Here is a 22,518-nt window from a genome sequence, read left to right on the forward strand (position 1 = left end):
GACTAACTTCATGGGTATTTAACCAATCTTGTCATTTCATCATTTGATTTTGCCATGGTGTTCAGGTATTGACTAAGCTAAAGGCCTTGCAACCTTTTTTGCGTGGTGGAACAATAAGGTAAATTTTTTTTGGAAATTTTTGTGATAATTTATAATTAAAATAAATTTCAATAATTGGGCACTGTAAATGCACGTCTCTCACCTTTTCCTTAGGTTCATTTGTGTTGCGTCGGAGAGTCTTGAGGAGAGCAGAGAGTGAGTGAGCGAAAAAAGAACGGGCGGTGGTGGTGCTAGTAGTGCGTTACTTGTAGAGTGTGGAATGTGACCTAAGGGTGTGCGAGAAGTTGGGAGTTGCGGGAAGTAAGAGGAAAGAGGCAACGTGTAGAGCTTTGCAGCAGCATACGAGTAGGTTCAGGCATCGGGGAGGAAGAGAAGGCGGGTTCGAGCGGTGGCGGGTTAGGAGGCTGCCAGCTTAGCCCAGAGAGTCAGTCCAGAGACCGCAGAACCCAACGGTTACCCCGCTACTCCCGTTTCCGTTTGAGCAGCTGTAGAATCGAGTTGTGAAGCTCCAGCAACGGGCAACAGTCCATGATGAGGGGGAGAATAAGGAGAGTTTCAAGGAAGGAAGAAGGGGAAAATAGGGAGAAGCGATAGTGTGTTTAGCACTTATTAAGACCTTTGAGCCACTTTAACTATATACGACTTCAACATAACCACCACAACCTATAAGATTTACTTTTTTATCACAAGAAAAAAAGAGAATTTTTCACAAAACAAACAAATAAAACCAAAAGCCACCACCTTAGCAAAGTGAGCCACGTTTCTATCAACAATTTAATAACACACCAACTAAAACGAGACAAGACCACCAAAAACGCTGTCACATTAGCTTCGACACATTGACTTCGACAAAGACGAACTATTTGGGTGAACGATCGATTTATCTTGACTTACTTAGTAACGCAACGGATTTTGAAAACTTTACTAAATTCAAAGACATTTAAACCAACCATTCTATTCCTCTCACTTACTTGTGTAAATAACAAAACGTACGAACGAGTCATCTTCGATGGGACAACTTAAAACTACCAGACAACATTATAAACCAGAGTGATCCACAACGATTAGTGATAATAAAACGGTCCGATCCCTCTATTATTGGTTTTAATGGAATAAATTAAATTGTACATATAAAATACGTACATTGTAGATATTAATGTAGATTATAATAAGTTAATAAGATCGTTATTTAATTCTCTACGTTTTATTCTATTAAAACCCGACGAAACCCGACTAAAAGATAACGGAAGGTTTATAAAAACAATATAACGAGACTATTAAACACTAATACAAAATAGTCCCACCTCGATTACGACCCGTATGGTAAATGTTACGTCTTCCTTTCTTCAAACGAGAAGTAGAACAAGGAAGACCATAAGAATTGCTCCTATGGGAAACACAATAACCCTTACCTCAACACCACGTAGAAGGCCCCGAGAAATTCCTTTAACTACCGGAACTTAGCTCACCCCAGAGAACGGTCCCCTCCTAAAACTATAGACTAGCACGAGTGAACAACAAACTAAAGGTGGTTCTTCAACTACCCAATTCCCTTCGGCTTGAACGATTTAGAAAGTAACCGTGCTGGTTCTCTCCGTAACCCGGTACGATGCGATCGTTCCGATTGGCATTACCATAATCCCATTCACTAAACTCCGTGTACCTATGAAAGGGCGTCTTTGAACTAGAAAACAATAGTCTACGTCGTAGTTCCAAGTTTCTAAAATTTATACCAGGTCTTTACGAGTTCCTTCTTCATCTTTTCATGTTCTCTATACGACTCTCCGACCTTGGTAAATAACGTCTATGACACGTACAGTACTTACTACGATATTGTGTTTTCTTCTTCTAAAACCAACTTCCTCCAGTTCGTTGGTACAACCTGTAACTAAAACCTTGAATAGGTAAACAATGAAGCAGATCGGGCAGTCGGCCACCCTATACGTGACCAGAACCATAACGAGGTTCTCAACAACCACTGAATTATCCTCACCATACACCTACAAATAGAATACAACTTCAATAATGTAATGTTTTGTGGAGAAAAAATTCAAGTTTGTTCGCGTGAATTAACACGTTAAATTCGAATTAGCTGTGGACACCTTACCAAAGAAATTCAAAATAAAACTTTAAACGTCCACTTTCGCATGTGATGTTCTCAACCAAGACCAGGGAAAGGTTGTCTTTAAAACCCAGGTCCCCCACTAGAGGAATCTAAACGACCCGTTCTCAAACCATGTTGATGACCAGCAGGAGCTGCTACACCAACCGAACTACATCAACGCGACTTTATGAGGACGGTCTAGTTACCAAAAAGTAGTAACTTAGAGTGATTCGATCTACAAAATAGTCTAGAACTACTCTATTTCAATCCTCAGAGAATATTTGTACGACTACCATGTGGTCAGTTTAGTAAGGGAAGTCTAGAGGCAGAAGAACTCGTTAACCTCCATCTGAAGTAGATAGAAACAAGGAGATACCGACGTGTAAGGACAAAAGAAAACAAAGTACAATAATAAATATTTGATTGTGTTGAGAATTACACTTCAACATTCCAAGTACTTGGTATCTACAGCAAATAATAACGGAAACTTAAACTTTACATAAAAGAATATTAATAAATAGAATTACAACGTCCACCTTATACTTTGTGAAGGACCTACCTTTAGACTGTAGAGATTCTAGTCTTTTATAAGACTGGAAGGCTTCCAACGGGTCGTCATACACCTTTCCTATCTTCTTGAACAACCACAGGGGTAAGTGATGTAACCACAACCCGGTCCTGCGCTGCGGGAGTATAAGTTCACTAGATAATGATTAAGGAGTCTACAGTGTCAACACGAAAGTACGAAGATTTCCGTTTAACTCCAAAAAAACACCTTCTTCATTGAATAAGGGAGGTTGAAAACCTCCAAACCCTACTTTGTATAAGTATCACTGATCACTCCTAAACGGATTAACTACATAATAAGACAATAGATATTCGTCACCATAACAATCTAAAGACGTCATTAAACTATACCCCCTAAATGGGATATTAAAACGTCAAGAACGTCCTTACGACTCATCAATTTCATCATATACTTAAATCGATATACCCTTATTGGCTTATTATAAACAGGAACGGATACTAAGTAGATCGTCTTTATTACAACATGAAAATTGTTGAGGTCCCTGAAAAGTAAGAGCTATCCAAGAGGTATCAAAGTCACAACACTAGAACAATGTAGACTATACACAAAAGTCAATAGTCAATAGAGAATGGTGACCGAAGTGAACAAAGTTAAAATCCTCACTCCTTGCTTTTTAAATTTAAAGAATTTTTCCACTTCATATAAAAAACAGGGATTTCAAACCATTTTCAAAGTTTTTATGAAAATTCAGAATAAAACAAAATTAAAACAAGGGCTTCTAAAACTAAACGTAATTTATATGACAACTGCCAATTTAAAAATTTTTTAAATTTAGGTTAGATTTTTATTACATACTTTTAATACAACCATTTTATAATAAAATAATAAATAAAATATAAATAAATATATTTAAGAGAATAAAAATTGTTGATAAATTATAACTTAAATGATATAATTTTTTTATATTCATTTAAGAGATTGCAGATTTGAGTTTCTTTATCTTTGATAAAAAAAATTAACAAAAATTAACTAAGATTAACAAAATTGTCAACAACATTTTAATAAAGTCAGCACAATACTTAACATGCTTTAATAAAAATTAACAAAATTTTTAACTCAATTTTTACAACCTCAACACAATGATTAACAAAAAAAACGTACTAAATGAGCCCTGAATCAATAATACAGTACAATTTATCATCAAGAAACTTAAATAAAATATAGGACAATTTACCAAAATAAAATAATAGAATTTTAATTTTATCAAAATACAACTTTTAATTCTTTGATAAGAAAATCCAATTTTTTAGAATTCTATGTAATCCATGGAAAGGGTACCACGCATTATGAATGTAAACCGTGGGTGGAATTTCACGATTTACGTAGAGAAGGCAAATGCACAGAAATTGTAGTAGTGTTTCACGGTTTATGTGAAGATGCAAAACATGCATAAACATGCTGCAAAATACCGAATTCTGCTATATATACCAACTCAGAGTGTCATTTTTATTTACCCGAGTAAATATTTAAACTATTAGTTTCTAAAATTTGAGTTAGATAATTTAGTATTTTTAATGATGATGTTTAGGATAAAATAAATTTTTATGATACTTATATAAAATTTTAAAATTAAAAAATAAAAGAGTTTATTTATTATATTTATTATGAATTTTTTATTTTAAAATTATTTTATTTTAAAATATTATATAAAATTTTAAAAAATTTGAAAAAATAAATTATTTTTCACGTTTATTATAATTTTTTTAAGTTTTAAAAGCTATTTTACCAAACAATAATATAATTGTAGTACTTGTGCAGTCTTGTGCAGCACAAATACTACAATTATTAATAGTCATTTTTAATTTAATTTTATCAAACTGCAACTTTTAAAAAGTTGTCTTCTAAAAGACAGTTTTCATAAACTACTCTTAAAAATCAAAAGCTTTACCAAACTAATTCTAAATGGTTGTTGACATGACCAGACCTTCAATATGCTTGTCCCTAATGATGTTGTAGACTTACAATTCCTCTTGAGGTTTAATTTTTTTTCTTTTATTTTGAATTTATCCTTTTTAAGTTACCAAAAAAAATTATTAACAAATATATGAAATTATATATCATCCAAATTATAAGATTTAAAATTTTAAAAATTTAAATTATATTTATTTAAATTTTAAATATTTTAGAGTAAAATATGTTATTATTAATAAAAATTTGAGAGTATTATTTAACTAAATATATATAAATATACATATTAAAATTTTAAAATATTATTTGAATATATGTACTAAAAATTTGAATGAGTTACTTAAATTAAAAAATTTAAATTTAAATAGAATATAATTCTATTTAATTCAAATTATATTAGATTAAATCAAAATAGTTTGAAAATTAAATTTAAATTAGCACCCTACAAATCAATCATTTGCATAAAATTGAATTAGATTGAAAAGTATAAATCAAATCAATATTATTCAAATCGTTTAAAATTATATCATTTTTACAATTGGAATAAATTTAAAATGTACTACAAAATATAGTCTTATTTCGTTGACAATACAAATGATAGATGTAAATATATCCCACTCACTCTAGGTTGGTATATATAGTGAAACTCGTGTATAAATCATTGAACTCCTTCCATAGTTTATGCACCTCACAGAACCGTGGAACCTCTACCGACCCCTCTAGCGGTTTACGTGTATTTCAAATTCATGGAATCCCTTCTACGGTTTACATAAATTTATAGAAAGTTGTATTTTCGTATCTAAACTGCAAAAGTTACATTTCGTGTAATTTTAAAAGTCAAATATTTTATTTTCGTAAATTGTCCCCAATTAAATTGTTTAGTTATATATGTAAATTTTAGACTCTTGATTATTTATGTATTCTAATTTATTGTAGGAAATAAAAAATTATATTGTTGGACTCAACAAGACAGTAGTTTTTTATTTTTTAAAAAAATAAATTCTTTATTTTATTTGATACATGATGTTAGAAGTCTATCATGTTTTATAATATCCGAAGTTAAATCACATCTAATGAATAAATAATGATTTTGCAATTATTTTAATATTAACAATACTATTATTATTATTCAAACTTTTTATCTTGATAGATCATAAAAACAGTAGATACCAATCTTTGACTAAATTTGGTTAATTTGCACAATATAATATAAGTTAAAGCTAATAAAAAGTTTGAGGAAAAAAGAGCAAAATTAAGTAAATTTAATTAGGAGTAACAAAGAAAAACTAACAAGTCTACAACTAGAAAAATAAGCTCTTTATTAATTATAAAACTTTTGCATGTCAAATTAATGATAGAGATTGGAAACACAGACTAAAGATTAGGAGAATTAACATGATTTGCGATAGGGAATAGAAAAAAAAATTATATTATATGCAATCTTAAAACAAATATTAATTAAACAACATATACCTGTACTATATATAGAGAATTAATTTTAATAATTATTTTATGGCATCTAAAAGTTAGATATTCTAATTTGTTTTGCAAACAAGTAAGGTAATAAACAACTGCAACCAGTTAAGGCAAGCAACTAGTGATAAACTTTTTCTCTGCAAAAGAGGAAGGCAACAAGCAAATGCAATGATAAACCTTCCTATTTTTCTCTACAAATGAATAAGGCAAGCAACAAGTGATAAACCCTCCTAAAACAAGCATGTGGTGGCGCCGCCTTAGCAGCCTCCTCCTCTTCCTTCTTCTTCTTAGCAATGGCCTTGAGCCTCCTTTGCTGGTACTCATTCTCCCTGTCGGTAATCTTCTGCAGCTTCCTGAACCCCAATCCGGTGTCGCTGTCATCACCACCGGGCATCTCCTTGAGCAGAGATTTGGGGGCAGTAAAGGAGGCAAGCTTGCGAGCAACCTCGTTATCCATGGCATCGATATTCTCTTCATCTTCACTGGCAGGGATTGAGGTGAGGTAGGAGCCCTTGTCGGAACCGCCATAGAGGTCAGTGTCGAAGGTGAGAGAAGTGAGGGATGCGAGTTGTTGCTCCGTCTTGCGCTCTTCCTGCGTCTTTGCAATCTCTGGATCCAAAGACGCCATTTTCGTTGCGTTTCTGATGCTTCTTAATTGATATTAGCGTAAACCCTTGGGAGACTGAAGATTAAAGTGACGAAGAAGGCGAAAACGGAGTTCTGAGAAGTGAGAAGAAATGAAACAGAATCAAAGATGAAATTCTAGAAAAATAAAAATCCTTTGCGAAATCATATAATATATTTTCAAACACAATAGACAAGTGAACGGTGAGAATGGAACATGACTCGAGCATTGTGCAATTAAAAGAAACCAGATCAAGCATGAACAATGTGAATAAGATCACCAAAACTAACACACAGAATAAGATCTCACTTGACGAAGCACTTGAGCAAAATGCAAAACAAGGTATTATTCGTAGATTCTCGTCCCACAAAGCACGCACCATAACAAATTAATATTCTATTTATAGACCTCAATTGGTGATAGTGCAATGGCTGAAGCTTCAACCACACCAGATCTAAGACAAAGAATACTGCAAGGTTCTCTAAACAAAATCTGTCATCAAACTCTAGCTACTAGTTCAACCATTCCATCGTGGTTCAACCTAAATTACTGTTTTATAATAAAATATAAATAAACACATGAAAATATAATTATAGTCTAATGTAAGCTTTAAAATATCATTCAAAGAAAATGCTTTTCTGAATCTCTTTCAATAAACCTTTACCCACTCAAAAGAATCTTAAGTTGTTATATGAGTGCTGAGATAGCAGAACCTAGGAAATTGGCTGCACCTTAGATGGCAGTTTTGCAGGTTTTTTCACTTTAGAAACCAGGGACAGCTGCAAATCAGAGTGGGTTAGGGTTGGTAACGCAAGAGTTGGGGAGGGGGTTACTGAATGCTAAACGGCGCGTTTTGAGTGTTTTTGGGCAAAGCAAAAAACCAGCCGGGTCCCGGTTCGGTTCGACTGACCGATTACCGGCCGGTTTAGTGGTTCAACAACGGTTTTTATTTTTTCCGGTTTTAGCATAAAACCGAATCGTAATTCTCACCAGTTCGCGGTTCAATCGGTTCGACCGGGCAATTCGAACCGATTTTCAGAACATTAGAATTAAGTTTGGTGTTCCCATACACCAAATTAAATCCAAAAGCCACCCTCTATTCATATGTACTAATCAGTAACCTAAGGGCTTGAGAAGCAAGCAACTTTTGAGAATTGTGCAGGGAACTAACCATCAATTGAAGACATTATGCATCATAACTCAAAAGGGGCACAACAGAAGGAAGGACAAAGGAACTGCAAACCAATAGGTTGTATCTATACTTAACTCTTGCTGTTGAGAAATGCTTTGACTTATGTCTTGCTAAAGTGTTCATCTAGTACAAGTAAAATCACTCTTTGCAATAAGTAAGCTAGTCTAAACTAAACTAAAATTGCTCAATCCTTCAATCCCTGTGGGATCGACCTCACTCCCATGAGTTTTATTACTTGATGCGACCCGGTACACTTGCCGGTGAGTTTTGGGTGTTGGAATTTCATTTTCCAAAAATATCCATCAAGTTTTTGGCGCCGTTGCCGGGGATTGAAATAGATTGACAATGATCAAGTGAAGTGGAGATCTAGATCTAGCATTTTTATTTTCTGTTTCTCTAACTTTGGACTAACCCACTAACTGTTTGAATTTTTGCTTGAGCTAACTACAATTTCATCACGGATTGAAGTATTGCTATCCTTAAAAGCTTGCGCCAACGTTTGCCTCAAGCTTTTTGGCAAACGTTGGCACCACAAAACAAACACCCTGGAGGAAAAAGCTTGGCACCTCAAGCTTTTTGGCAAACGTTGGCACCACAAAACAAACACCCTGGAGGAAAAAGCTTGGCACCTCAAGCTTTTTGGCAAACGTTGGCGCCACACATGCATACAAGGGGATCCACGTTTGGCTTAAAGTTTGACCTCAAATTTTAGCTCAAACGTGGATAGCAGCAAAAGGGGGTGGCTGGTATAAAAAGCTTGAGCCAAAGTTTACCTCAAACTTTGACTCAAGCTTTTATGATTCATAGCCCGGTTCACAATGGGTTTCTCTCTAACTCCAAGAGCAATCAACCGAGGCCTTTATCAACCCAATTCCATCAAGAGCAAAGGCCCAATTCAAGGCTTGAAGACCATTTGAAGAAAGTGTATAAATAGCTTAGGATTTAAGCTTTCCGGGAGCTTTTTTTTTAGAATTCTTAGAACACTTAGAGAGAGAGCTTACCTTTACATTTTAGTTGTTGTTTTTAGAATTCAAGAAGATTAGGAAGGAGAATTGATCTCTCTTCTTCCTTGTTCTTGCTCAGCACTCTTTACTTTTCTTGCTTTGGATCTTGGGTGGAGAATTGAAGAACTTCTGTTTCAATCTCACCTTGAGATCTTGTTTACTTTTCTGCATAATTGAATTTCCACTTCTGTTAATTGCTTCTTCTTCTACTATTTCTGCAATTTACTTTTCTTCATTTCCTTTGCAATTGTTCTTGCTGGATCTAGGAAGGCAGTGAGATCTAGACTTGGCTATCTAGTCTCTTGAGTCCTGAGATCTACAGCTTTCAATTTCAATTTCCTTGTTTCGTTGCTACACCAAGCTTATTTTCATTTTCATTCAAGATCCGGTTTAATTGAGTCCATCTGTTACATTTCTGTTTGTTGAATTTTACTTTCTCTTGTTTAATTTCTGCAAATCTAATTCCCAATTCCCTTTACGATTCAAGTTATTTAAATTTCTTGCATCTTAAGATTCTGCAATTTACATTTCTTGCAATCTAAGTTTCTGCAATTTAATTTCTTGTTCTTTAAGATTCGGCACTTTTACTTTCTGCCCTCTTTAATTTCTTGTCAATTGTCCCTCTCACTTTTAAATTTCATGCAATTTAGTTTCTGTAAATTACAAACCACTCAACCAATACTTGATTCGCTTGACTAAATCAACCACTAAACTAAAATTGCTCAATCCTTCAATCCCTGTGGGATCGACCTCACTCCCGTGAGTTTTATTACTTGATGCGTCCCGGTACACTTGCCGGTGAGTTTTGGGTGTTGGAATTTCGTTTTCCAAAAATATCCATCAAGTTTTATTAGCGGGTCCTACAGTGAGTTATAACATCTTTTATGAGGTCTTCTGTATGCTTTTGAATGATGTTACTCTTTGAAACCGTTCAGTATCATGAATTGCTTTCTGTTTCCACATGTTCTAGTTTCTTTTTAATCTTGTGTTCTTTTCACCTGTATGATTTAATTTGAATCTATATTTTTTCTTTTTAAGTGATCTGTAGCACATTCCCTCCTATAATCAAAATTTTTAACATGCATTTAAGGTTTAACTTTGCTCAAAGAATGTCAGCACTACAGTTGATTGTCCACTATCATTCTATTTTCAAAACCCAGAATTGATTAAATTCGTTGCCTTTTTATATAGATGATTTGATTTTTGATCCACGTAACCTGGAGTGGATGAGAGAAGCTAATTTGCCCTATTGTAAGTCAATATTTGTTTTATTATATATTTCTCTTTAAGATGAACTATTTGAATCTTTCTATGCTTTCTTATTCAATGGAAGGTTATAATATGTTAGGGAGAAAGGTATCTCCCTTCCTGAACCATTTATTTGATGATATAATTACGATTCATTAAATAGGATGAATCTATGTGAACACAATCAGCCAGATTAGTACATGTTAATATGGTCAAAGTTGCTTTAATGACCAACTCTAAGCTGCATTACTTCCCTTTCTATATCTTAAAAGAAAGATTATTCCATAATTTCCCAAATTGTTTTCATTGACATAATTACATTACCTAACATGCACAGATGGCGCTCTCCAATCTTTTGTAATTTTTTTTTCAGTTTAAATGCTTTCTTGGTTCTTAAGGTACATGATGATCCATTGAGTGCACCTATTGATGGTCCAACACAGTGGGTGAGTTGTTACTTATCAAAATCGTTCAAATTTATAGGACATCATTTTGCCAACATTTACTTTTTCTTTGATGCTTCTGAATATTAATGAACTATATGCATTATCTCCTTATTTGATATCCTTTTCGCCACTTGGAGGAGTTGCTTGAAGATCTTGTAGCTATTGCTGTAAGTTATTTCTTGAAAGGCAAATTTTTTGGTGTAGAATGTGAGACAATTTCACACCTGTAGAAATGCGTTGGAAGTAGTTGGTGTGTGACAAGTGTCTAAGAAGGGGACAATTTCTGGCAGTGCACAGTGGAATCATCTAGAGTTTTTCAGGTGATGGGTTAAGATAATAGTTTGTTAACGTTAGAAATTTCTGAGTAATTAATGTAGGGTATCAATGGGCTTATCATAGGTGGGCTTTTTTTTGCGCAAGGTTAGATGAATCTGATTTTTTGGACGGAGTTAAATGATTTTTACAAAAGTATAATTAGTTTGTTATTTTTTAGACGTTGAGATATAAGAGGATTTGTGATCATATGTATATTCAAAGGCTTGAGGAACACACTAAGTGGGTCAAAGAATATCTGACCTATGTTTTTAGTAGTTTTTTAGTTGAAAAAAAGATATGTATAAAGTTTTTGTAATGTAATTTATGAGTAGTTTATTAGTTTTATTTTGTATAAACATACTTTGAGGGTTTAATTTAAATAATTAGTGGTGAAAACGAATTTAATGAATGAATTTGTAGTTGATCATGTATCTCTGAATGTGAGTAATTTGGATTTCCAAAAATAAGATTTAGGATTCAGTTTTAGGGATTAGGATTTCGGATTGTGAGTTAAGGTTTGAGTTTAAGTGATTCACAAAGATCATGAATAGTAAACTGTAAAATATGACACCTGAAAACGAAACTAATAACCGTAGACCATATATTATCATTTGTGAATCAAAAAGATATAATCATAAACTCTAAGTCCGTAAGCATAAACAATAATTTTGTTAAAGATAAACTGTGAACTCTCTTTCTGCAAACCATGAACCCAATGACCTAAATAATAAACACTAAATTGTAAACTATCAATCGATATACCTAAATCCGTAAACCGTAACACATATATCATAATCTGTAAACCTTAATTCATATATCGTAAAACATAAATCTTATGCATAAAATCCTAATTTCTAAATTTGTTAACTCTTTTTGGTATTAGTTTAGTATTTAGAATTCGGGATTAAGGATCTAAAATTATGTTGTATCATTTGTTGTGCCTGTTGTTCTCTTATGAAAAGTAATTATGTTGTTTATATTTTGATTTGTGTGGCTATTGTAATTGAGTAGTATAATGAGTAATTAACGTAGGTAATTAAACGTGTGTATTGTTTTATTTTGTATAGTGAATGTTATATATATTTTTATTTTCCTTTAATATTTTATATATATGGACCAGTCATATTATGTAGCAAAATTATTTAGGTGTGTGCACTTCCACGTTCCAACTGCGAACCTCAAATCATTCCACCTATGACAAAAAGGCCAATAAAACGAGACCCAACTAGAACTCATACTAATTATCTATCCGCAGTTTGCTTAACACAAGATAATAATGTTTCCATGTCACGTGAAGTTAGTAGCAATTTCTGACTCGAGAGGAGACCATTGCTGTAACTTGTGACATCTGCTCTCTCGGTCGCACATTGCCAGCTCCACTCCATTTCTACACATGTAGAAGCCATAACACTTTCTACACGGGAGACTTTGCCCTCTTGAAATTCATGATTGTACTTTTGTCCCCTAATAAAAAAGGTGGTACTTGCAGCAGAAAGTATTGGCATCTAAGTCATAAAATTTTTTTACGAATATATGATTTTGTATGTGTCATGCAAATACAAAAAATCAATAGATTGAGGGAAGAACTTAAAATTTGAATTCCCTTTTCATTTCCTACTTTTTATTGCGTACTTTCTCTAACAAAAGAATTGGACAAGTAAAATTACAAAATATTTTCAAAGTGATTATTATTTTTGCTTTTTGTATTGGGTATCCCTTATCCCCCAATTTTTATTATCCTTCTACTCATCTTAATGAAATTATTTTTTTATTAAAAAAGAAAATTGAAGTGATTATACATTTATTTACCTTTTAGCAGGTGAAAGATTTTTTTGTGTATTTTGTTTTGTATTTGAGTTCTGAACTTTTATATGTGATTAACTCTTCTGACATATTGTAGAGGATAAGCAAAGAGAAGAAAAAAAAATTCAATATTGATCCCACACCATTTTGTGAATAACAAGAATGGTATGAAATTTTTCATATTTTTACTCATTTTATTTTTTGATAATATAAATGATTAAGAATCCTTTCTTAATCCTTTCTCTCTTACTAATAAGAACTACTAAGAAGCAAGCAATAAAAAGTGACACATATTTCTGGAAACATCAAAAGGATGCAGAAGTAAAGTTTTTACATATTGTCTAAAATATCCTACAAAAGAAATGAGCAAATTATTTATTTCATTGGTAGACTAATCCATGATGTTACAAATTCAGATTCTTCAAATCAAATTGTGAGAAAACTTCAAGCACAAATCCAAACAAGTTTAAAATTACCAAAGTCTTCTAGCAAAGTAACAAATTATTCTAACATAAATACTCTAAACAACCACATTACTTACTATATGTTTCATCTATTTTAGAGTGAAAATGCTTACATATTTTATTGTTTATACTAACATAAATTCTGATTTTGCAGGTGATGATTTTTTATTATTAAGAATATAATTCCTTGAGGATTGGCCTTTATAAGATCAGACAGTTTTAATGTTGAATGTATGATTATCTTTGCACCCCATCACAAGTTCAAGCCCCTTATAAATGAGAGGTTCTCCTGAAAGAGAGATTATTTGAAGTAGTGACACATCCAATTATCATTTGTTGCAGATTCTATGTAGCCTTTCAAATCTTTACAGTTTCTAGAAACAATGTGGATCTAGAAAGTTAAGTATTTTAATGTGTGATATTTTTTTTTATACTAGGTTTCAAATTTTGTAGTTAATTATATAAATGATTACTTTTAGCAATGCAAAACACAACTAGTTTTTCTTGAATCTTAATGGTGGGATTTTGCTTTCTATAATGGAATTACGCATAAAAGGAATATAACATTTGTGAACCTAAAACCTCTGAGGCTTTTACAATTGAAGGTTCATAACTTTTTGACTAGCAATGAGCCAATTATTGAGGCTTGGAATTTTAGTTGGTCATGACCAGGGAGGGCATTTGATTGTTTCGAGGCAGGGATAGGTTTTCATATGATGAATATATGTGCAGGGACAGATAGCAGATAGAGCGATGATGTTGCTAATTTTTGTTTCTCATAGTGCTCTAAATTGTGTTTGGAGTTTGTGTTTTTATGTGTTTACTTGTTCTATATTGTTTGTTGCAAGATTGATGGATTGTTTTTCAAAATAAATAAAAAATAATATTATTTCCTAAAACAAATTATTCTAATTTTAAATACCACGATACATATTGGCAGTTAAGAGGTATAGTATCAGGAGGGCTGTGGAGTATAAAATATTGGAGAATGACCAGTTGAAGCATGATGTACAGTTTATCTGATTCGGACCCGATTGCTCTTGGAACATATGCATAGCGTATCGCCGAGAGCAAGAAAAATGGGAGGTTAGGAGATACGGTGGTCATCATACTTGTATGAAAACATCGATGGGCTTAGACCATCGTAGGTTGTATCCGAAGGTGATTGCTCAGTACATATTCAACATGGTCAAAACAGATCCAACAATCAGCATAAGGGTTTTGCAGAGAGGTGTGGAGAATCACTTCGGTTATAAGGCATCGTACAGAAAGGTTTGGCTTGCAAAGCAGAGAGTCATTACTAGAATATATGGCGATTGGGAGGAGTCATACAACGAGCTTCCTCGTTGGTTATTCGCTATGCAGATGTACTTACCCGGTAAGATTCAATACATTGTGCTTAGTATGTATAAAGTATCCACCTACACATACTAACTGTTGATGGGTATTTAGGTACTTTGGTGCAACTTGTGACATAGCCTTGGCCTGGTGCAATCGCCACTGTCATGTTTCTTCAGGTATTTTGGACGTTTCCACCATGTGTTGAGGCTTTCAAACATTGCAAGCCACTTATTTCTATCGATGGCACCCACTTATATGGTATATACGGAGGCACGTTACTTATGGCTATTGCTCAAGATGGCAATGCAAATATATTGCCTATTGCATTTGCCATTGTTGAGGAAGAGACGAAGGAGGCTTGGTCGTTTTTTCTTTTGTATTTGCAGCAACATGTGACACCAAAACCCGACGTTTTAGTGATTTTAGATAGGCTCAAATCAGTTGATGCTGCATTGAATGCCGATGAAAGTTTATGGAAACCACTGCATGCGTTTCAGGTGTTTTGTGCAAGACACATTGCTGCCAACTTCATGAGTCACTTCAAAAACAAGGACTTGAAGAAGATTCTGGTTAACGTAGCATATTCGAAGTCGCAGCGGAAGTTTGCTCATTATTTTGGTCGTCTGAGGGGGCGAGAATGTTGCAATTACAAACTGGCTTAAAGAAATGCCTCGTTCACATTGGGTGCAGTATGCGGACGAGGGTCGTCAGTTTGGTCACATGACAACAAACATCTCGGAGTGCATTAACGCTGTCATGAAGGGTTCTCATAATTTGCCCATCATTACTCTTGTTAAGTCAAGTTATTTCTATTTGGGTGAACTTTTTGCTAGGAAGGGTTCAGAGGCCCTTGCTTAGCTTCAAGTTGACACTGAATTCTCACAGACGTTGATGAAGGCCATAGAGTTCAACTCAAAGCATGTAAACACTATGAATGTTTATCAGTTTGATCGGTAAAGGACTATGTTCGTGGTTGAAGAGTTAGCAGCAGTGCTCGGGTCTAGGCAACAGAATTACCAAGTGCTACTTGATGAGGGTAAGTGTGATTGTGGGTATTTCTAGGCTCTTGATGTTCCTTGCCGTTACATTCTTGCAGCCTATTCTCATGCACGACTTGATTGAAAGTGGTATGTACATCCTATGTATTGCATGAGTCGGTCTTTAATGTTTACTGATCAGAGTTTCGACCGATTGGTCACGAGGATGATTGACCATCCTATGACAGGGCCTATATTTGGCCCAACCCTAGGATGATGAGAGTAAAGAGAGGTCACCCCGTCAGTTCCAGGATTCATAACAACATGGATGATGTTGAGCATAGCGGGGAGAAGATATGCAGATTGTGTCGTCAAGTGGGTCACACGCGTAGGACTTGTACCACTCTTGATGGGGTGGGGCATCATCTAGTCGACGTTAGTTATAAGTGTCATTTTAGGGTGGATAACTCTTGTATTGTAACCATCATTGAGTTAATTTCGGTAAAAATAAAATCCTTTCGAAAAAGCAGTTATATATTCACGCATTGATTGAAAAGTTAGTTAAATAGTGGCGCGTGAGGTGAATTAGGTTAAAGAGACTTGTATGAACTTGTATGAAATAATGACTTGTATGTGAAAAATATTTGTTCGTTTATCTACTTAAATAAATATTAAAAATTTAAATTTTATTTTATATATAATAATTTATTAGTGAGTGATTAAATTAGAGAATATCATAAAAAAATAAATGAATTAAATGTTGACTTAATGATAGAGAAAAATACATAAAGAAAAAATAATGTAATACAAAGAAAAAAAATTTAATGGGCAAATTATGTAATTAAAATATAACTAATTTATATAAATTGATATAGAATATAGAATTTTAAAAATTTAAATATAAATTACTTTAAGGTAAACTAAAATACAATATGTCACCAAAAAAAAAACTAAAATACAATATAAAGCGTGACACCTTAGAACACTTATATTTAAATTTTAAAAACTCTAAATCAGCATCAATCTCTCTCACTTTGAGGTCGGATTCCATGCCGATCTTTCTTTTTGTCCCTCAGGTGAGTTTCTTTAATTTTTTAATTATTTTATATTAATTTTGTAAGGGTATTTTTCCTACAAAATATAGAACTATATCTGAAGACACCAAAAAAATATAACCATATCTGGTTTTTAGGGGTGAGCACGGGTCGGATTGATTCGAGTTTAGGGTGAAATTAGAACCGAATTAATTGAATTGTAATTGGTTCGGTTTGATTTGAATTTACGTTTTTTTGTGTATGTATCCGAACCAAATCAAACCGATTAAAAACGGATTAGTTCGGTTTGGAGAATTGGGTATCCGATGAAATAGAAATTCATAAAAAAAAATTATTTTACAAATTCTGTAAGTACAATAAAAATGTAAAATCAATAGAAATAATCTAAACATGTTAAAATCCAAACATATTAAACACTAAACACATTAAAATTCAAACATATTAAACACCAAACACATTAAAAACTAAACATATTAAAATCCAAACAAATTAAACACTAAACACATTAAAATCCAAACATATTAAACACCAAACACATTAAAAGTTAAATACAAAAATGCAATAGAGAGAAACTCAAAATCATTAAAAGGCACATATATTTTAAATTTTTATTTTTTTATTTAATTAATACATGATCGGGTCTACGAATTGGTTTGAATTCTGCATTCAAAACCGTTACTCGAACCAATTACTAAAGAGAGTCATTGATTTGGTTCGGATCGGACCTGATTATTCGTTGATTCCAAAACCAATTTAATTAGTTCAATTCGAATTTAGACGGATAATTAAGTACCCTCTAACCGTGCTCACTCCTAATAATTTTGTATGTATCACAAAAGAAAACGTAGTTCTAATTGAAAAAAACAAAGATAAAATCGATTTTGTTTCTACTCACAACAAATATATTTCTACATAAAACACTGGTTTGTCCATACTTTTAAGATTTATTCATAGTTTTCAAATTTAAAATTCAAATGCAATTATTCAGTGTTATTGTTTGTCATATTTAAATTAATTATTTTATATTTTTTATTTACGTGAGATAGAATTGACCTATTAAATTAATAATTTATCACTTGAATCAATAAATAGGAGTGCTCATGGATCGGATTCGATCCGCATATCCGCGGTATTTATTTGAATCCGATAAAAAATTGCGGATATGGATCTGATCAAAGATCGGATTGCGAATTTTATGTAGGTATTTGCATATCCGCAGATCTCCAAAAATAAATAAATAAATAATTAAATATTCTTCTTATGTTTTATTTCAACTATTAATTATCATATATATTATATTATTTTAATTTTATTATTTAAAAATATATGTTTAATATTATTTTAAGAATAAACATATTTAAAAGAGTAGAAAAAAAAGAATTTTATTAGTATTTTTTAATAAAAATAAGTTTTTAAAAATATTTTTGTGTTTTGCAGATATATCCGATATTCGATCCGATTAGATCGGATCGGATCCAAGCTTAAAAATGACGGATATTAGAACCGATTTGATCCAATAATTTTAGTGCGGATCGGATTGAGATTTTGACCATATTCGATCCGCATTCACTCCTATCAATAAATTACTAATTTGATTAATTCGATCATCAGTTTAATTCTAATAATTATACTATAGTACTTTATATAAATTATTAGTCAGAGAACCAAAATATAATTAATTTTAATAATTGTATTTAGATAATTTTAAAATTACTTTATTTAATTATATAATTTGTCCTAATTTAATGTTTATAAGAAATTAAAAAGCATATTTAAGGCTTAAAGAAGTTGGAGGAAAGAAAAATATCGGACGACAAAGAGAATAGTAACTGATAAAAATATCCGCACCCGTAGGTACCTGATCCACTTCTATCCGATTGAAACGGGTTTAAACCCGACCCAGAGCGGAATCAGACCGGAGCGGGTTGTTGAGCGGGGCAGGTAGGAGCGCACTCACACTTTAGTTCCCAAATCCCAGACCCTCGACTCCCCTCTTCAGCTCTTCTCCAAGCCTCCAAAGACGACCGCCTCTGCTCAGCTGCACTAGACCACCCGTCACAGCCCGCCCGTCCCTGCAGCCGGTTGGCGTCCTCACAGCCACCGAGCTCACCTCTTCAGCTCTTCTCCAAGGACCACAGCCTCTGCTCAACTGCTTCGGTCACCTCGCCGCTGTCCCTCACTGAGCTCACGTCGGCGTCGCTCCCACTTCTCTCCTCGCCGTGACTGTCCTCGCCGGCTCGCCTCTCCCGTCTGCTGTCTCTGGTCTCTGCTCGCCTCTCCCTCATCGTCTCTTGCTAACTGGTAAGCACTCCTCTCCGGCTCGCTTCTTCAGTTTTTATTTTAAGTTAATTTTGTATGATTTATTTTTTATGTTAAAATAGTTAAACTAAATTCATAATATTACTTATGATTGCTGTTGATGGCTGATAATCTGATTTTGTATTGTTGATGGTTGATTTTGTGATGTTACTTGTTGATGCTTTGATTTATGATTTTGTGTTGTTGCTATTTTGATTGTGTGCATTCTGATTTTTGATTTTGTGTTGTTGATGCTTTGATTTTGTTAAACTAGACTCATAATATTGTTTATTCAAACAAGCAAAACATTCATTTTGTCTGCAACGTTTTTCTTTTTATTTGAATGCAACCTGCAATTTTGGATTATGCTGCTTTTCAGTTATAAATGGATAAGGCAAAATATATGATGCATTGGTGCTAAACCCTTTTTTTCAATTTCTTAAGAAATGTTACTTGAAACCACACTCCTAACAAAAGGGTGGTGTGCCCCATTTTTATTAATATTAAATTAATATTATTTGTTATCTTGCAAAAATAATTTTGCTGTGCATACACGTAGATATAGTAGCACCATGAATGAATGATAATGAATTGATGATGTGATGAATGACTCGCTTCCAAGTTGCCTTACAGTGGTTTCGCTCAAACTCACATGTCGGCCCCCAAAGATTTATATTGACGAAGATAAGTCCCTCCTTTGATGAATGGCTGAAGTTACCGGCTGCCGTGGACCAACTCTAATTTTAGTTTAGACTACATTCCCTTAACAACTAACTAGCAAATTAGTTAAACAAGAATGAACAACCACCCTAATTTGTTTTTGGCTTTACTTTTAAAAAGATTGACTAGGAACTTGGAACAGTCTTGGAGAGTTTGCACTTGGTCTTTCGATATAATTGAGAAATTTTTGCTGGGGTAACACTTGATTGGTTGTGGTTAATAGGTAAAGGGTGGTGAGATTGGTTAATAGGATTCATTTTTTATATATTCTTAGCATGAGGCATTACTAAGATTGATTTTTTTATTTATTATTTTACAGAGTTAGAGTTAGAGTAAATATTTCTGCATAGCTATACAGTAACTTTTAATTGCATCATCATTAGAGTTATTTTATTGGTTGGCCATGGAAACTATACCTATGCAAATTGTTCAATTCTGAAATAAGTGTTGGCTGCTTCTATTTTTGTTTACCTTTACTTTGGAATTTCAATTTGGTGTTGCTTTCTTCTCAATGGTATTGCTTTACTTCTGAAAAATTATTTCACCTTTTTTTCAAAAATGGTGCCAAGTTATTTGGTAAAACTTTGTGTTTACTAATCATAATGCTTAACTTAACTAGTTTATATGCTGTGTTTTCAATGTAGGTTTGTTAAATGGTGGAAGAACAAGAATAATGATTGAAGACTCCTTTGATGCAATTTCTTTATTGTGCTGTTAAATTTGTAGTGATTAAACATTAATCTTTTTTTAATTTCAAGTTATTTGACATTATATGAATCTTATGTTTGTATTTTAATTTAGTTATGAATTTTAAGTTTTTATCTTAATTTATATATGAATGTGTAAAAATTAAAATGTTATTTAATTTTTATAGGAGAGGGTAGGGGCGGGACAGGTACCCGTAGGACGGGTTAGGGTAGAGCAGCCTACTACCCGCGGGTAGGGGTGGTGCGGGTAGTAGTGGAGTGCAAGGACGGCGGGGCGGGGTCGGGTAGGGCAAAAACCCGCCCCTACCCGCCCCACTGCCACAGAGGTAGAGAGGGAAGAAGAAGAAGAGAAGTGGAGTCTCAACCAAGTCTCCCAATAGCTCTATAACACTTCAAGATCCTCCTGGTATGGTGTCCTTTTTCAATTTCACTTTATTCTCATCCAATTCTAACTCATTCCCACAAAAGGAAAATCAAACTAATACAGGAGTATAAAAAATTAAAAATCTTTTCTTTCCCCCCTTATTTTCTGTTAACTTTTAAAATTCCCTTCGAATTTTCTTTTATCAAGGTTAGTTGATTTACTCGTGCAATTGCTTTAGCATCTTCAATGAATTTTGGATTTGCGTGCTCCGAAACTATTCGATTTATGTCTCTGCGCGAATTTCCTTTCTGGGTTTTGTTCCTTGTGTTTTTTATTTTATGTTTTTCTCTGTTTTTTTTCCCCTTGCAATGAAGATTCATGTTTTGTGCTATGGAAATTCTTAATGTGTGAAATGGCATCATTGATCCTGGGCATCGATTATGTATGTGTAATGCGTTTATCGTGTTTAGTAAAGGATGGTTCTGTAGATTTGGGGAATTGGACTTTCTGATTTTCTCTTTCAACAAGATTATGATTAGGGGATACTTAACGAGTTGTGGATGATAATGTTAATATCCATTGATTCCTTTGTTTTTTTTTAGCTAGTCGAGACAACATATGTTGTTGGTTCACTTAGTTGTGTTAGTTTGTGGTAGCTCAAAATATTCCTTTTTTTGTTTTTTCCTTTTTGGTTGCTGGATAGTTTAAATAGCTCAATAAAGAAAGCTCTTAATTGTTTCTTGGCTGAATCTTTCAATTCCTAAATTGTTTTGAATGATTACAAGCTTATGTTTTTGGATGCCTTTCAGGTCTGTTTCCCTTTCACCTGCAGATATTGGCCTACACTCGGTTTTTTCCTATGAGCCAACTCATGTTTTTTGTGGTTCATAATGGTATTGAAGAGTATTTGTGAGAGGATCATTGGTGCAACATGTTCTTCTAAAAGCTCAGTTGAGACTATAGATAACAGTCAGGTGCCAGCTTCTTTGAAAGTAGGGTCTGGTGAAAGTAAGTATCCTAACGCTTCCTTGTGGTCAGGCTTCTTTCCATCTGGTTTTTTGGTCTCTGAAACGCATAGTGAACCATTGTCTTCTGAAAAGAAAGCAGTTTATTTTGGAAATAGTGGGTGGGCAGCTGCTGTGTGGAAAGTTGTTAACAGTGGCTCGATGAGGAGATTTCAAGAACGTGTACTTGGGACAGGGAGGACTGAGATTTCAAGTTCTGATGGTGATATATGGTTTCTGGTGTCTGCCATAATATTTCACAACAAGAATCGACTGCAAATGTAGATACTAGTAACGAGTTTGCTGCACTTGAGCAAGATTTTTCTTCAAAAATCTTAGTAACATATTGGAAAGGTCTGTCAAATATACACTACGCTTTCTAGGATGTTTCTTTATGTTAGATATTACATTCACAAATATTAATGTACATACATATCTATAGGCTTTGATGCTATTGGAGATTCAAAGTATACTAGTGATTTTAATTGGGGATGTATGTTTCGGAGCAGCCAGATGCTTGTAGCTCAGGTATTGTGCTTTTTATCCAATGGTTGTATTTAACTAAGCTATTGCCACATTGTACCTTAGTATAATCTCCTTTAGCTAATATTTAAAAGGATTAGCATGTGTTGTTATTTAGCTGAGATTTTCACGTCTTAAATATACCTTTTGTATGTATATGAGGATGTGAAGATGGCTTATCCTCTTTTGTAATCTCAGTTCTATTCTAATAGAAGTTCTTGTAGTATCCCAGAAAGAAGAAAAAAAAAAAAAACCCTCTATATATTAATTCTTGCTTTCTATTATTTATTTATTTA

The 22,518-nt window shown here is 33.4% G+C and overlaps 3 protein-coding genes across 3 annotated transcripts in view; 2 read left to right on the forward strand and 1 right to left on the reverse strand.

The window, feature by feature from the left end:
* LOC107634103 (2-dehydro-3-deoxyphosphooctonate aldolase) overlaps positions 1–7,562 on the reverse strand; it is an 18,546-nt gene extending 10,984 nt beyond the window's left edge. The window contains exon 1 of the mRNA XM_021123922.1: positions 7,494–7,562. The gene's annotated coding sequence lies outside the window, so the exon portion shown is untranslated. The remainder of the gene's footprint in view (positions 1–7,493) is intronic.
* On the forward strand, positions 14,363–15,433 carry LOC107611360. Its single transcript, XM_016313297.1, has 3 exons — positions 14,363–14,629; positions 14,713–15,144; positions 15,266–15,433. Exons 1-3 carry the CDS (start codon positions 14,363–14,365, stop codon positions 15,431–15,433), a joined length of 867 nt encoding a protein of 288 aa, XP_016168783.1.
* Positions 18,770–22,518, forward strand: part of LOC107634091 (cysteine protease ATG4-like) — a gene marked incomplete in the record, with an annotated part of 6,339 nt that continues 2,590 nt past the window's right edge. Inside the window, 5 exon segments of the mRNA XM_021123936.1 lie at positions 18,770–18,908; positions 20,500–20,738; positions 21,506–21,935; positions 21,938–22,054; positions 22,143–22,228. Of these exon segments, the coding sequence (XP_020979595.1) occupies positions 21,587–21,935; positions 21,938–22,054; positions 22,143–22,228 (552 nt within the window).

This window comes from Arachis ipaensis, chromosome B01 (assembly GCF_000816755.2).
Source record: "Arachis ipaensis cultivar K30076 chromosome B01, Araip1.1, whole genome shotgun sequence".
Taxonomy (NCBI): domain Eukaryota; kingdom Viridiplantae; phylum Streptophyta; class Magnoliopsida; order Fabales; family Fabaceae; genus Arachis; species Arachis ipaensis.